At 45.7% G+C, this 16,902-nt stretch overlaps 1 protein-coding gene and 2 pseudogenes across 1 annotated transcript in view; 1 reads left to right on the top strand and 2 right to left on the bottom strand.

Annotated features, from left to right (window-relative positions):
• Positions 1 to 5,162, top strand: part of LOC129344673 (5'-3' exoribonuclease 2-like) — a 66,937-nt gene extending 61,775 nt beyond the window's left edge. The window contains exons 26-27 of the mRNA XM_055001502.1: positions 3,623 to 3,738; positions 5,044 to 5,162. Of these exons, the coding sequence (XP_054857477.1) occupies positions 3,623 to 3,738; positions 5,044 to 5,162 (235 nt within the window). The remainder of the gene's footprint in view (positions 1 to 3,622; positions 3,739 to 5,043) is intronic.
• A 5,162-nt stretch (positions 5,163 to 10,324) lies between these two features.
• Positions 10,325 to 12,595, bottom strand: LOC129344666 (protein phosphatase Slingshot homolog 2-like; annotated as a pseudogene).
• Positions 12,596 to 13,448: 853 nt separating this feature from the next.
• Positions 13,449 to 16,673, bottom strand: LOC129344648 (S-adenosylmethionine sensor upstream of mTORC1-like; annotated as a pseudogene).
• Between the last annotated feature and the right edge of the window lie 229 nt (positions 16,674 to 16,902).

Raw genomic sequence — 16,902 nt, 5'->3', positions numbered from 1 at the left:
ATTGGCTTGAGAGCCAGTTTGGTGTAGTGGTTAAGAGCATGGGACTGTAATCTGGAGAGCCGGGTTTGATTCCCCACTCCTCCATGAAACCAGCTGGGTGACCTTGGGCGAGTCACAGTTCTCTGGAGCTCTCTCGGCCCCACCTACCTCACAGGGTGATTGTTGTGGGGTAATAATAACACTTTGTAAACCACTCTGAGTGGGCATTAAGTTGTCCTGAAGGGCGGTATATAAATCGAATGTCATTATTATTATTGTTGATAGTGGGAGCCAGGGTCTGGCTGGTCTAGCCCTGACTCCTGGAGATGTCATCTTCTGTAACATTTAGAGGATTGTGCACTGGGCCCACCTTGTGAACTTGTGTAATTTCCTGCTCTTAAATATCTGAGCCCTTTGGTTTGCTTGCCTCTCGTATTATGAATTGTAGTAACGACACGAGACAAGATCTGGATGCAAAGTCTGTCCCTCCAACATGGAGGCGACTGTTTTATTGAGAAAGCTTTCAGGAACCCGGATAAGAGCAATGCCCATATATGTCTATAGCAACAGCTACACATTCTAAACCAGTCATGGCTAGCTAAGCAGATATGCTGTGATCAGGCTTCTGTCTTATCTATCAGGCATAGCGAAAGGAACACAGTGGACCTTAAGACATGTAAGAGTATTACTTGGAGTGTATGGGAGTATTGTGCTCTGAGAAGGATGAGTGACTTTTATTACACTCAGATGAAACATATTGACGCTACTTTCCCGGTTCCTGGGTGGTGTGCCGATCGACCAGGAATCAGGAATGCAGGAAGTCGTCATGTAGACTGCGTGGCGTGCCAACTCCAGGCCTACAATGAATATAGATTCAGACATTTTAAGGACAGCTTAGGGGATGCGGAATGGTTGTCTATGTGAACATTTTGTGGGAAAATTAAGCTTCTGTTTTTAGATCTATCAAAGTATGCCATCCTGGAAAATTTAGATACTCTGTTTAGTTGTAATATAAACATGCTTTGGCAATTGATTGACTAGTTAACATGCACCATTCTTTCAGAAATACTTGGGCTGGAGCACCCAGAGAAAATTATTTTTAACCTGCTGGTTTAAGCCACAGTAACAAGCTGTCAGTTTTTTAAAAGGCCCGGAAAAAGAAGGTGAAGACACCGAGGAAGAGGTGGTGCCATCAGCCACTGATGTTGCAAATCTCAAAGAAGACCTTCTCAGGATACATTATGAAAAAGCACTCGTACTGACAGAAAGCAGGCCAATCCAATATGCCCTTCCTCAGAATGACAAAAGCTTTTTCTGGAAGAGAGCATGTTTGTGCAAGATTCTGCTGTTGGAGAGGAGTTCTTCTCAGAAGTGTTCAGCGCCAGCCAAGCGGATATTGCACAGAGCCAAAGAAAAGGAAGAAAGGCTTTTGAGGCACAAAGAATCACTGGGAAATTATGAAAAGGAAGCTGAGGAGAGGAGGAGTGAAATAAAGGCATTCAGCGAGCAGGTCCATGTCATAAAATCCAGGCTAGATGAAATTCAGAGAAGGGTAAAGGACAAAATACAGAATCAACAGCAAGCTGTCAAGCGTGTGTGCCAATGTGTAAGTTATCTTTACGCTCTTATTAAATATTGTTTTACTACATTAAGGCTATCCATGTTGGGTATTGTTAAGCACATTCTCTCTGTAATCTGTAATTAACCAGCTACAATCTGTTGTAATTCAATGCACTATGTATTGCTTCATTGTCATTTGTAATTATCATTTTACGACTTCTAATGTTTTTTGCATTTTTGTATTTTATGCAGTTTCAATAAAAACTGAAAAAAGGAGGCTAACGAAACAATTGAGCTCCCGCAAAAAACAATCGAGGAGGCAAAAGGATCCACAGAATTTTGGAAAAGGAAATGTTCTGAACAGCGAACATTTGTCAGTTCAGAAAAAGGCCACCCACACAAAGGTGAAAAAGGTGAGGGAGAGGCAATACCATCAGCAACGGAGGCTGCAGATGGCAAAGAAGACCTCCTCCAGAGGCCAAGCCTGGTATGCCCTCCCTCAGAAACAGCTTCACCTGGAGCTCCACCAGTCGAAAAGCCTTTTCTGGAAGAGAGTGTGTTTGTGCCGGATTCTGCCACTGAAGAGGGGCCCTTCTCAGAAGCCTTCAGGACAAAGTTGAGATCCACCCCCCTCATGACAATGGAAGAGCCCAGTTCCCAGTCTGAGCCCAGCACCAGCAGGGAAGGCACTGAACCATCTCCCAGCATACTCTCCGAGCGGAAGAGGAGGGTGAGGCAAGAGTATAAAATAAAGGTCCCCAATCTTTGAGAATCATCTCAGGAGTCAAATACTATGAAAAAAATTATAAGCTATCTGAGCCAAAGGAACATCCCATAAAACACCTCACTGTCAAACAAGCTGCGTTTTCAAGGTTTTGGGTGTCAAGGGTGTTGAAGGGAAGATATCCCTCTGTGAAGTATGTCCTTGATCTTCTAGAAGATGGGTATAACCTGTGTATCTTTGACACAAAAACATTTCTCCCACTGGAGGTAACGGATGGAAACAAATTTTGTAGGATTATAAGTTTGTTCATGCTTGAGGGGAACTTTCCTGCCAGCAGTCGAGAGAGACTTCAAGACTTGAAATCTAGCAGACTTGCTCCCTGGCATCCCGTTTTTCTTCATGAAGGTAATTGTAGTTCTGTCCCCATAATGTTTATTTCCCAAGGTGAACCCCTTTGCATTGCCAAGAGGCCTGTTCACACTGACTCCTAGCTGTTGGTGACACAAAAGGAGGCGCAGAGCTGGTCCTCGCCATGGTTGGTATCGAGACTGCTGGGAATGTGTATCTGTTCCTCTACAGTCGTTGTAGCTGCTGCCAGTTTGTATCATTAACAAGTAGGATAATTTCTTCATGCTTCTGTTCAGCCTTTAATAGAACCTGTGCGTAAAGCACCAGGGGGTCTTGCGCTATTCAAAAGGCAAGCAACAGTTGTGTGTTTGGTGCTTCTGCCCCTTGCCCTTTGACTGAAGTACGGATCTTCCTGGAGAGTACCCCACTTGGCCCCCCCAGAACTAATGGTCACTCTCTAGTCGTTTTCCTTCCAGATTGATAAGGTGAAATGTGCACGCTGCACACTTCCCCTTACAACTTTGCAATCAAGAGCGTTAGAGACTTAAAAAATGGTAGCTTGAAATTAACACTTTGTTGCTGTAACAGTATTGTGCTGCAGCAAAACGTTAATTGATTTTTAAAAGCTTGAAAAAGCAGTATGTATGTACGTACGTATGTTTGAAATGCCAGCCCTACGGGTATACTCTTATCTGCTCAGACATGGTTTATAGAAATGAGCGATTGATACCTAGTGGGTTTGGTCATCCCTGAGATTGCTGTGGGGCCCTGTTAATCTGTGGCAGAGGGATATGTTTTTATTGCAAGACTGGTAGTGGGTGGATTTCAGTGATGTTTCAGGATAGCCTGTCAAGCAGGTGAGGTGAAGGTAACAGTGTCCTCTTGTCAGCAGGAAGGTTGGTGGCTTTCCTACAGCAAAGTACGGTTTTGTCCAAAAAGAAGGGGTAGGGCTAGAATTGCATGGCAGTGACTTCATCCACAAGTGACTTGTGCCTTGCTTTCTCCTCCCAGCCGTGGGGATTTCCAGCCCGTGAATCCCTTCGGAAAGGAAAGGAGGCTTGCTTCAGAGTGGAGCACAAGACTCGCCAAGGCCAGAAAGGAGTATGGAATGGTGTATCTGGGGAAAGGTGAGACTGGCCGAATAGGAGGCCAAGCAAAGCTCTGCTGGGCTGACCATGGTCTGCCCAGCCTCATGCTCCCTCTTGCACTTGAGGGCTGGCTGAGGGGTTGGGACAGACGCCTGTCTGCTCTTCTGGGAGTGCTTTGGTGTGGCTCACGGGCTTGCCTTCTGCAGCAGGCACCGCCAGCATCTCTGGGCCCGGGGGGGTGGGTGGGCAGCTGAGCCTGTTTTGCCTCTGGTGCTGCTCTGAGCCTGGGGTGGGGTGGGGAGACTGTGGGGCTGTGTAGGAGAAATCCTGACCTCCTCCTAAAACTTGCTGATAAAAAAGGGGTTCTCGGGAGCCTTTTGGCCCTGTAGTTGATTTCCTGTAGATGAGAGAACATTCCTGCCCACAGAGCTCAGGATGGCATTGGGATTCCCCATCGATTCCTGTTCCTCTGTCTGCTCAGGTGATGCAGGTGCTGAATGCAGATGCCGTTGTGGTGAAGCTTAACTCTGGTGACTAGAAAACTGTTCACCTCTCCTGCATCCGTCCACCTAGACGAGAAGGCGAAGGCTCTCCGGTGAGGCACCCGCTGCAGTGGGTGGTTTGTGTGGGTGGTGGGAATGGCTGGTTCAAGTGCCTGCGGCCGTGGGCTGGTTCAGAAATGCCCTCTCTTTGCTTTAGAACTGTGCCCTGCGGCAGGTCAGGTGTGAACCATCGAAGCCCTTCTCTGATATCCTTTTCCCCTTCTGTGTGAATACTGCTGGGCGGATGTTTGAGCTAAAGAATCGGAGAGTTTGGTTTTGAAAGAAATGCAGGACCTTATGCCACCTTATTTATTTATAACTCTTTGTCCCTGTGTTTCCGTCAAGGTCTTAGATCAGATGTTTCTGTAATAATCTGCAGAAGCCTTTAGGTCATAGCCTCATTGTTCCAAGGGAGCATGATTTTGTGCTCTGCAGGCACAAACTGGAGTGCTGGCTGCTGGCTCTTCTCTGTCAGCATGCGTGGTGGTGGCTCTTGGGGAGTACAGACCTGCCTTTCCAAAGGAGGAGAAGTAGGGAAATGTCTGCTCTGGTAGAACTCAGAAGGAACTGATACGTGGCTTGTTTGAAGTTCAGAGGGGTGAGATGCAGAGTTTGAAAACTTGTGTGTCCGTGCCTGCAAGATATTGAAGCATTTGATAAGTGCGCCTTTAACACAGTGCCTTAGCAACTGGTGTCGCCTAGTGTGGTCACCCATGGGGGTCCTTTAGATAGTAAGCTGCTATGCTTTATACACATCTGGTGTAACTTGCACTCTCTTCTGCCTGCTTTTGTTTCTGTTCAGAAATGGGCAGAGTTCTGCCGATGTGGCTGCGCCTTAGTGAAGGAGAGCGATTGCTGTTTGCCTTGGTACCAAATTCTGGCTTCTTGTTGCACTCTTTCTGGCACAGATTCCCTGCCTAAGAGACAGTTGTTCATCTTTGGTTTTTGTCCGAAGACAAATAGTTGAGAGAACAGTCAGTTCAGCACCAGGGACAGCATCAAATATATTGAGCGGCTGTGTTGCATATGCGTAATGGTTGCGTGCCTGCACAGACAGAGAATCACACAGAAGGGGAAACAGAAAACAAACTTGCAGGTGCCCCTCTGTTCCTAGTCCTTAGTTTTATAACTTGCTAAAAGGCTCTTCTGCCAGGAAAGTAGCCTGTTCAGCTTCAGTGCAACTGAGATCACACCCAAATCTTGGATAAGGCTAACGATCTTCTAAACCGTCTCAGTCTGGCTTTCTCCAGTTTGCGTAATAGGCAGCCTTAGCTGGGAATGAGACAGGAAAGTGTGGCCCATTTTTCTCGGCTCTCTTTGGCTTTTGAGACTGGAGCCTGCTTGTGCAGTGGGCGCTCTGAACCATGATGGGCTGAGGATCAGCAGCTGAAGCTCAGTCCAGGGAAGAGCTGCTGTGGGCCAGTCATGCAGCCAGCCAGAATGCAGAGCTAGCCTCTTCACGCTCTGCGCATGTCTGGGCTCGATTACTTAATGAAACAAAATAAAGCCGCTGGCCACTTGTTGGGTCCATGTAGGTTCATCTTTGATATTTACCTGTTGAACTTACCTGTTGAATTCTCTTTCAGGAATGCTTTTTCTCATCTCACCTAGTAAAGAAGAGAAAGAACTTCCTACTTTCTGAAGTTAGTGCATTTTCCCAATTTGGCCATTCATCCAATTTTGTAAAAACACACCTATTTCTGTGCCAGAATATTTATTGTGAGATATGGATATTCTCTGAAGTAAATAGTTCATATTTATTGAGAAGAGACTGTCTTTAATGTCTTTATAATGTATTGTAGCACCTAGTCACTTTGGACTTTATAATCTATTTATAAATATTTATTAAGATCTCTTTTTTGTATGTGGTCTTATACAGAGATTTCTCTTGAATTGTGGGTTTCCACTTTTTGCAATAGATCCAGAGGAGTTAGCCATGTTAGTCTGCAGTAGCAAAATAGAAAAGAGTCCAGTAGCACCTTTAATACTAACCAACTTTACTGTAGCATAGGCTCTCGAGAACGACACGAGGCAGGATCTGGATGCAAAGTCTGTCCCTCCAAAGATGGAGGTGAGAGTTTTATTAGCTTGTATTCAGGAAGTCCCGGATGCCCAAATATGGCTATAGCAACAGTTACAAGTTACACATTCCATTCTCAGCCAACTAAGCAAAATATGCTGTGATCAGACTTTTGCCTTATCTAGGAAGCATGACGGAAAGAAAGGTACATCATGAGCTTCTGAGCATAGGAGAATGTTACTTAGAGTGTATGGGAATGTTGTGCTCTGTGAATGATGAGAGAACAAGATGAAACATGTTACAACTACTTCCTGATTCCTGTTGTGTGCCAACTGACCAGGAGATCAGGAATGTAGAAATGTAAAGAGCAGTTAATGGAGGCTGTGTGGCATGCCTACTCCGGCCTACAGAGAACCACAGTCAGATTCATACCCTCCATGCATCTGACGAAGAGAACTGTGGTTCTCGAAAGCCTATGCTACAGTAAAGTTGGTTAGTCTTAAAGGTGCTACTGGACTCTTTTCACTTTTTGCAAAGTATATGTCTTTTAGGGGGGTTCCTTTGTTGTTGCTGGCTGAGCTTTGGCTGGGGGGGCAGAGACTGTGACGACGGGATCAAACACATCCCACCTTTCTGTCTCTGAACGCTGAAGTCTGGTTGACTTCTGCAGTCCCACACCTTTTATCTAGAAAAACTGAGTATGCAGCTGAGTTTGCAGGGCTTTACTTACTGATATATTAATAAAATTAAATATGTAAAATAAAAACAAATTCCATCCACTTCAGTCCTGTAGCGTAGAAAAGAGAATCCAGAAAGAGACAGAGAGAACACTGATCCAAGACAGGCTAGGAAATCTAATCAGAGCAGGTGGTAGCAGGCCAAATGGAACAGCAGTCTGATTCACTGCAACCTGGCAATAATCTAGAACAAACTGCCATCATGAAACCAAGTGAACTCTTGAGCCACTTTATTTGTATATCACAACCCCCACGATTGCGTTTTTCAAAATAGTCAGATCATTAAATGAGCGAAATAGTGGGAGTTGGGATGCTCTTATCAGCAGGTGGTGTGACAGAAAGGCTGACTGTAGGAGCTGGAGAAGGCTAGTTCTCAGCTCAGCCACAAACTCACAAGGGGGCCTGAGATAATCCACCCAATCAATGTCCTCGATCTGTAATGTGGGGCTGATTGTATTGCCCTCCTTACAGGGTTATATGAAAGGGTTTTCCTGTGTACTTTGAGTAGGGGGGCACTATCACAAAGCCAAAGCCTGTCCCCTCAAGCAGCCCCTCTCACTAACCTCCCTTGTTCTTTTCTAGGGCAAGAAAGTGTTTGTATTAAGCTGTGCCTGATCCCACAAACGCTGAGGCTGTCAGAATGACCACTGAATCAGAGACAGCTCAGGTGAGACTCTAGCTTAAAATCTGGGCCTAACACAACTTACTTGTATGCAATCTGGTACCCAAGATTCAGGATGATCTTGACAGGCTGGAAAACTGGGCTAAAACTAAGAAAATACATTTCAACAGAGATACACGTAAACTTCTGTATTGGGTAGGAAAAACCAAAGACATAATTATAGGATGAGGGGGACTTGTCTTGTCAGTAGTGCATATGAAGAGCATCTAGGGGGCTTAATAGATCACACACTGGACATAAGTCAGCAGTGTGATGCAGTAGATAAAAAGGCAAATGCGATTCTAGGCTGTATCCACAGAAATATGGTATCCGGATCTAACAAAGTGATGGTATCGCTTTGCTCTGGTTAGACCTCACTCTGAGTACTGTGCTCAGTTTTTGGCATGACAGTTTAAGAAGGATGTTGACAAGCTGTAACATGCTCAAAGGAGCAATTCAAAGATGGAGAGTGTCTAGAGGGTTGGACCAGAAACACTGGGACAAAATTAAAGCAAAAGATTTTTTGGCCAAACACTAGGAAGGACTCCCTGACAGAGTGGTTTCTTGGGGGAACAGGCTTCCTCAGAAGGTGCCGAGCTCTCCTTCCTTGGAAGCATTTAAGAAGAGGCTAGATAGTCACCTGCCACCAATGTGAATATATGCAGATTGGCAGAGGGAGGGCATGAAGGGATGAGCCTGTGCTGGGCTCTCTCACAGCACTCAGTACTGCAGTTCACTCCACCCTCTGTGGTGCAGCTACTGTCCAATCTGATTATACTCCACTCATCCATCCTGCCCCCTCCTTCTGTCCTCAGAGGCCTCCATTTAAACTAACATTAATAAATTAACCCACATTAGCAAGCAGAAAAGAAGCCTAAAGTATTTAAATACAAAACATTACAGATCCCCCACTTTTTCGTAGCAGAACACTGTCTCTCCCAGAAGGGCAGCATGTAGCATCCCTTTCGCAATGCAGTACCCCTTGGGAGTCTCTGCCATTGCCTCTGCTAAAGTCGGATCCTCTTCTTCCCTTTTGTCAGGCACACAATTGTTCTCCGGTCTGATGTCAACTCTCACGGACTTGGTCTTGACTTCCTGGTCTCTGATCACCCCTACTCAGTCTTGGCTGGACATCCACCTCAGATCACTCTCCATCACTGGCTGATCTCGTCTTGGTACTTGTTTCTGGGTGCCGGTCATCTGTTTTCTCGGGTCTGTGTACTTGAATCGGTTCACTTTTATCACCTGTTACTCTAGTCCGGTTATTTGTCACTGGCCATTAGTCAGCATGGGTTGCTCTGGTCTGGGAACTTTCCTCTGGTCACTGACCTACACCTCACACTGAGAAATCTGCAACAGTGTTCTCTTTGTTTTTTATGAGTGGCTACTAAAATTGCATTCATGGATACACCAGGACATTCTCTGTAATAATGCGTTGTTTTTTCTAATTGTTTGCAGCCATTTCAAAGAATGGTGGTCTCCTAATAATGTGTGTTTAGTGCCAAATATAATGCTTGGAGGGAGCCCATATGATGGCTAGGCACATTTTCTGAACAGGTGAATAGTTTTGCAATCTGTCATTTAGCTTACGGCTCAGATAAGACACATGATGTCTTAGACAATGTTGGTTTTGCTTCAGAACTGCTCCCTGACTGGCATCAGTTGCTATGATGAATTGCATAAAATACTCTGGGGCTCACAGCACAGGCTTCGATATGAAGGCCTCTTTTAAAGACTGAAAAGCCTCTTGACACTTCTCTGCCTACTTTACTGTGGGGTGGGTTGCCCTTCCTCATGAGGTTATGTAGGGGAACTGCAATCTCCCCAAAATTTGGGATGAATCATCTATAGATACCTTCCGTTCTGTGGAGTACACTCACTTGTTTTTTGGTCTGTGATATGGCTAGTTTCTTAATTGCTTCCTCTGTGTCCTATAACAGTGGTATGTTCCCACTTCCTATTCTGTGTCTCAGATATATGATTTCTGGTAACCCCAAGTGGCATTTGTTAGCATTTACTGTCAAGACTGCCTTTTTCAAAACAGAGATGTTTTTCTAAGTGTATGAGGTGCCCTGGGAAGTTTTTGGTGAATGTGGGTATATCATCAATGAAAGTCAGTGCAAAATTGTATAAACGCGAGTAGATCTTTGTTGCAACTGGCTGGCTGTGCCTTCTCCCTGTGAATGCACTGTTCTGATGCAGTGTTCTGGAATTCTACCCCAAGGTCCTAAATGTACGTTCCCATCGAAGTGTACATTCTGCTCAAGGCCAGCATGCCCACCCAGACTCACAATGACTGAAAATCCTGCCTAGGGCCCCCGCCCCTTACAGTTTGAGCTTCTGCCACTGACAACATTTTCTGTTCTTGTGGTTAAAATGTATTTCTTGTACTGGCCTGTGGTCCCTTGGAAGGGAAAGGCAGGAAGTAGAATATGAAAATAATAAAACTGCAACTTTGCAGTCACTCATGTGGGGGAGAACCAAGGAACCAGCCACCTTGAAACCTACATGCAACAGGAACAGTAAAAATGACAAACGTATATAAAATTAACCAATAATGTGCATGTTTCAATATATATCACATCTGCCCCATCTGAAGAACACAATAATGGTTTTGCAAAAAATGTCAAGGATTTCTTTTTTTTTTTTTAATGGAGGGGGCAAGGGGGGTGACCAAAGATCACGTGGTATTATACAGGGGATTGGTTGCACGTTTCCTGTCATTTGCTTTTTTCAGTCTCCTTGGCAGTCGAGTTCTACCGTGTTGATACCTGGGCACCACAGCCAGCCTTAGGGGCATCGGCAAACCCGGCAACCCAGCCGTTTGGGGGTTAGTCAATTTCACTTCTGAGAGCGGTGGAGTCAGACTGAACTCTTTGGCATACTGTGCTGGCGGCCTCTCCAATGGTTTGCTGAGGGCGATGCATTCTGTCATCTCGAGCAGCTCCACAAAATGCACTGTTAGCTGGTGTGCCTGGAGGACAGGGGGCAAAAGTGTCACATCCAGGCCTTGTGCACTGTGCTCCAAAGCATTTGCATGCTCTCTCTGGCCACAGATGGCAGGAAGCGGGTCAACGGAGGCTGGGCTGGCGCAGGAAGAGAGAGTGTCCTTTAACATATCCAGGCAACCGAGCGTGGTTAAGGACGCTGATCGTTTCATGTGGGAAGGCGTGGTGAGGCCTGCTTGCTGGATCTGGGCCTCCATTTCCTTTGCGCATTGTTTCACTGAGCAAGGGCTGCCACTCATGTCTTGCATGCTGTCACTGCTGGCGCTGTGGGGGAGGCTGCAGCAAAGAGAGGAGGCAGCCATGGTTTCTGGAGCTGCCCCAGCAGATGGGTCTAGCTGACAGGGCATGTTTAAGTCCCCCAGGCTTCACTGTGCTAGGGCCCCCTTGCTCCTTCAGCGAAAGGTGTCCCCTCACTCCTCAAATGCAAACTGTCCGTTTCCAGCATAGCCCTGCAAAGGGGCAGGCTCTGGGTCTGAGCTTGTGCTGTCCTGCGTGACCCCCTTTAAGCAAACAAAGTGCTTGGGAGCAAGGCAATCTGAGTGCAGTGGGGGCGGACAGCTTACCTGGCTCACTAACAGTGAAGCTTCCGGGTCTGTCAATGCCCCAAAGTCCTCCTCCTCAAGACTCCCCAAGGAGAAGACAGCTTTCTTGAAGTCCCCATGCTCCAGTCTTGAAGGCCTCAATAACAGTCAAGAGGATTTTCAGAGCATAATGGTGCATTGCAGTTCTCATCAACCATGGATGCTGCAACTATCACCTGGGCTTTCTCTGGCACCTCAGATTCATGGTTCTGCTCTGTTGCTGGGAAATCTGCTCCAGAGAGACTGGGCAACCTGGCCACATGGGTGTACTCGATAATCTCAATTCTCTTTGGGTGAAGGCAAGGAGCAGGGATCTTTTTGTGGCCTTCCATTGAAATCACTGTTCTTTGCTCTTTGGCCAACCCTGAGACCTCTGCATGAGAGCTCTCCAACAGGTCATCCTGAGGGGGAGAGACAGACAGCGCAGTGGGCTGTTCGGAACCCGTCTCATTCTTGGTGTACCCAACTCTTGCAGCCTCCTTATCCCTGGAGGTCTGGGCCAGCTCAGGAGATGGTTCTTCATCCTTGCCCTTCAAGGATGCATCAGCCGCTGCTGATTCGTTCTTGGAGTTCTTGTGGATGGGTAATGGCGCAACAGGGGAGGCGTGTTGGAGTTCCTGTTCCTGCCAGAGGCACTCCTCAAACTCCAGGGTGGCACGCTGCACAGAGCCTGGGCACCAGTTGGGCCCAGGATTCAGATGACTCTCCAGCGAGTCTTCTGTCAAGTTGTCACTCTCTTCCAGCTTAGCGCGAGGCATCTGTGGGACTGACATGCTTCCTTGATCCAGTTTCAAAGGCTCTCTGGCTGCCTCCTTTGGCAGCAAGCTGGCTCCTTCTCCATGCTCAGGTTTCCCAGGTTTATTGTCCCAGGCCCAGAAGTAGAATAGTTTTGTGGTCAGGAGGACTAGAGACTTGTCTTAAGGACAGATGCTTTGGCTGCCAAATTCTTTTCTCTATTCCGTTCACTCCAGCTGTGCCTGAAACAAACATTCAACTGGGTGGATGGACTCCTGGTCCAAAATTTGCTGACTGAAAGCCACTGAGGCAGACTCAAACTCTGGCCCGACCACTTTTAGGCCTAGCAAGCTTGATTAGGCAGACAGTTTCCCTGTTTATTGCAAAATTGCAAAAGCTTAATTTTAAAGAACTGTAATATTTGATAACCCTTTCTGCTACATCAGTGTAGCAGCAAAGAAAAGAAGAACTTGCAGCCTCAGAGCAACACAGGCCATCATGAGGGTGGGTGGAAAACAGACAGAGACCCCATCCAAGAGATCTGGTGGGTGGCCTCAGGTTGAGGACCCCCTTCAAGGACCTGAAAGTGTCACTCACATCCTGATTGGTCATGTCCCAGTATGGCCTCTCTCAAAAGGACGTCACTTCCCACATCACAATGCCATAACTCCAGACATCGCTTGCTGAAGTGAATTTGTGGAAGGTGATGACTTTGGGAGCTGTCCATCGGATTGAGATATTCCCACCCCAAGGAAGAGATTCAGGGAATCTGTTGAGCAGCCAGTACAACCACGACACCGGACCCTGTTCCCACCCTCCTCAACAATGGAAAAGTCCTTGTTCTTGCTTCACTTGTGTTAATGCATTTGGGGCTATATCCTCCTTTCCCCACAAAGCTGGGAGTTCTCCCTCTCCTGCTCCCTGCTGCTTCCACTTCCTTTCCATTCCAGTACACTCCCCCCTCCAGATACCCCAGCTCCGGCTTCTTCCCCCACTATCCCTCATCCCCTCTATCCAGTCCTGAACCCTCTGACCTAATTGTAAGACACCATTCCCAGCCCAGAGAACTCTGTGGTCCTCTCTCTGCTCTTTGCCCAACTGCCCAGTATTTTTTATATATATACATTACATTTTTATATATATATATATCCATCCATGTGCATGTATATAAAGTCTCAGCACTTATTAGGGTTCCAGGATGAGTTTACATAGAATGAAGCAACACTTCCATCTTATTTGCCCCTAAAATGGGTCCCCACTGCGGTGAACTTTGACACAGACTCATTCAGAAAAAATGACAAAAAAAAATATTTACACCGAAACTTTGTCCTGCACAAAAGGAAGTCACAGAAAGGGCAAAGTCCAAGAGAGTATACGGAAATCAAAAAAATCAAATGTCCCAGAATCCAGGCAACTAACGTGCTTGCCAGGACACTGACAGGGGCCAGAGAGATGGCTGAGGGCTTCAGGATGCTGCCAGGCCCCCATTTCCAGCTCCATGTGGGGGCAGCGTCATTGGAGGGAGTAACATGGATTTCAGCCTCCCGGGCATGCTGGCAATCTCCAGGTCCTGAGATTCACAAGATTTTATCAAGCAGGCAAACTCAAGGACTCCTTCCCCATTGTTACTGAAGCCGTAAGCTTTGATCACATCCTGCTGGATCTGAGTGGCCACAGGCAGCCAGGAACTGTAACATTTTGCCCATGTCATCCCCTGCTTGCTGGCTGAACACGCCCATTTTGTGATATCACTTCAGTTACCTCCCTTCCACAAAACTGTCCCTTCCTGTGAAGTCACTCTTGGCCCCATTTAAACTTAAAAAAACCCTCGCTTTCTGCCCCCCATTGTTTCACACATCACATCACTTGTAGACTAGTTGCTCAGTGAAATGCATGTTCCTGCAGGCTTGTGGTTCCTGCTGATGGCACCTGATGAGGGCCCAGAGGTTTACATTCCTGCCCCATCCATTTTCCTAATCTGCAAAGCAGTGGCATAGACCAATTAGTTAGCCTTAAAGGGGGGAAGCTACAAAAAGGAGAGCTTTACAATGGGTCTCAACTTCATATTTGTATAGTCTGGCATATAGCAATGTCAAGAAAACTTGTAAATACTAATTGAATGTAAACAAACATGGTAAACAAACCATTCTCTTAACATCCCTAACAAATGCAGGCAGAAACTGCTGTATTCTCTTCCCATATGAATGGGGAGTTTTCCCCAGCCAAAAGTGAAGAGCTTTGTCATCTCTTTATGCCATTATCTATAGTTTTCCTGTATTAGTCCAAAACATAGCCCTTTTAGAATGTAAAGAGTTAAGAACACAATCCATTTAAAAAGTCAGCTTTCACTCTGCTTGGTATGGTATACCAGCAAAACGGTGATAATGTTTAGCTGTATAGGTCAGATTATCTTTATGGCTTAAAAAATACTAGTTTGTGGGGGAGGGGAACCATGTGCTAAGTTTGGCTGCAATGAATGCAAAGTCCCAGCGATGCCAATGTTATAGGTACTTCATATTTAATATTTCTCTCTTAATATTTCTCCCAGGGAAACGTAAAGTGCTTAACTTGGCTGCATTGAGTTCTTCATTTCTTGTTGCTTATCAATCATATATCTGAATATGCTACTGTCAACTCTTATTCTGCTCAGCAAAAATCCGTTTTGTCATTCAATTGAGAATTTTTTTAGCATCCCATAATCGAAAGGATGGCTGCGTCTCTTGTTGAGATGTAAAAGAGAAATGTACCATTGGATTCATACTGATTTCATATTGGTCTTAATGGAACTTCTTAAAGGCTGGCACAGGAATTCCTTTTGACAAGGAATTTTTAAAACTCAGATTAAGGGCTGTTAACACAATGACCAGTGCACATTCAATTTGTATGAAACGTTGCCCTGTACATGTCATTTTCTTGCTTTGTGTATCCTCTGTGCACAGGATTACACACAGAGCCATTGCTGCACAGCACTGGACAAGAATGGGGAGGTCAGGATGTAGTGATGCCATCTCTGGCACTGGACAAGCATGATCTGGAGGTGGCAGTTTACACATGGTTCAAGGGCCTTTGTGCCCGAGCACACAGAAGGCCAGCAATGCAGGTGACATAAATGGCCCAGGAAGATGTGTAGGAGCAGGTCCCTAGAGGCAACAGTCTGCCATGGGTGATGCCAACATGGCAGAGGAGTTAGATGCTAGCTCTGTGTAATGCATGTTCCTGCAGGCTTGTGGTTCTTGCTGAGTACCTAATGAGGGCCCAGAGGTTTACATTCCTGCCCCATCCATTTTCCTAATCTTCAAAGTAGTGGCATAGGCCAATCAGTTAGCATTAAATGAGGGAAAGCTACCAAGAGGAGAGCTTTACAGTGGGTCTCTTCACTTCTTATTTGTATAGCCTTGCATATAGCAATGTCAAGAAACCTTGTAAATACTATTTGATTCTACTCTCTTGGTTCAAGAAAACAATTTTCTTTACATCCCTAAGAAATGCAGGCACAAGCTGCTGTATTCTCTACCCATATGATGGGTCAGTCCTTCCTTGCCAGCAGTGTAGAGCTTTGTCATGTGTTTATGCAGTTATCTGCAGTTCTCCTGTATTAGTCCAAAACAGCCCTTTTTGAATGTAAAGTGTAGGTACACAATCCATTTCAAAAGTCACAGAAGAGCAGTCTGGGAAGCAGGATAAACGTGAGGCCATCTTTTGCATTTCTATCTCACTATTCTGAATATTCAGAATACAGGAGAATTATTTCAAGGCACTGAGTGCCAGGGATTTTAATTGGGTGCAAGAGAGGCCCAGGCAAAGAGCCAGAGATTGAAGAGATGGGAGATCTGGCAGCCACCTCTGCCAATGCTGCAGGCAGCCATGCTGAGATGAAGCACAGCGAGCAGCACCCGTGGATCCCCTGCCCAATTTAGAGGTGGACGCTTCATAACTTGACTGCGGGAGCAAAAAAGTCTACCATCTTAAAGTTTTTAAAAAAAAGTGGAGAGAATTTGTTGGAGAGGCAGCTGCCAATTCCCCCGTGACTATCCTGTTCCAAAGGGGGAGGGTGAAAGGAAGAAGGGAGAAGACAATAACATGGAATAATTCTCCAGGCAGAGAGTCAATAAGATTTTTCATTTGCTTCAGAAAAGCATCTATGGCATCTTGTGCCAGCTAAAGATGCTGCTGAATCTGGAGGTTTAAGAAATCACATTTGTAGATGCTCTCAACTGCTGGCACAATGTCAATACCTACAGTCAAAAATTCTTCAAACTTCAGAAAGGGATTAAAACAGCTGACAACATCAAGTAATCTGACCTTCTCTGAAGGATGCAGCAATTCATCCATTAAAGAAGTGGGGTTGATGAAGTTTTCAGAAGAATTCTCTATTTTTGGAGTCAGGTGAACACTCATAGTTTGAGTACTTTGTGTAGCAAGAACTGCTCGTTTCTCATCTTTTTCGAGTGCCTTCCTTTTCCCACCAATTTGAAAATACTCCTGACACACACTGCAACACCATTCAATACGGCCCTCCTTCACAGGTTTTAGTCCAGTGATTGTCTGCCAGGGTTTTCATTGCCTCAGCATATTCACAGTTTCCTCATCCTCACAATGTTCACGCCAGATTTTGTCAAAGTCTCCCACTTCACAGTATTTCTTGTGCAGGTGCCGGTGCTTATTATTACTCCTGACTCTTCCCATCAAAATCGCCATGCTATGATGCTGAAAAGCTGGAAAATTGCAGTAGAATCCCTGGGCTTTAAATGTTTCAAATATTCCAAGTTTTCTCACATGCATCTCATTGCATTTAGAAAGATCTCACTTAAAAGTACTAGTTACTTTGTGAGCAGGAACTCGGTGTTCCTGCGGTGTTATATATCCCCCAGCATTTCAACAGTGTAGATGAAGAGGAGTTTTTGAACTCTGCTTGCTAT

The sequence above is a fragment of the Eublepharis macularius genome, chromosome 1 (assembly GCF_028583425.1).
Source record: "Eublepharis macularius isolate TG4126 chromosome 1, MPM_Emac_v1.0, whole genome shotgun sequence".
NCBI lineage: Eukaryota > Metazoa > Chordata > Lepidosauria > Squamata > Eublepharidae > Eublepharis > Eublepharis macularius.
The sequence above is the reverse complement of the archived record's forward strand: the minus strand, read 5'-3'. Positions and strand labels throughout refer to the sequence as shown.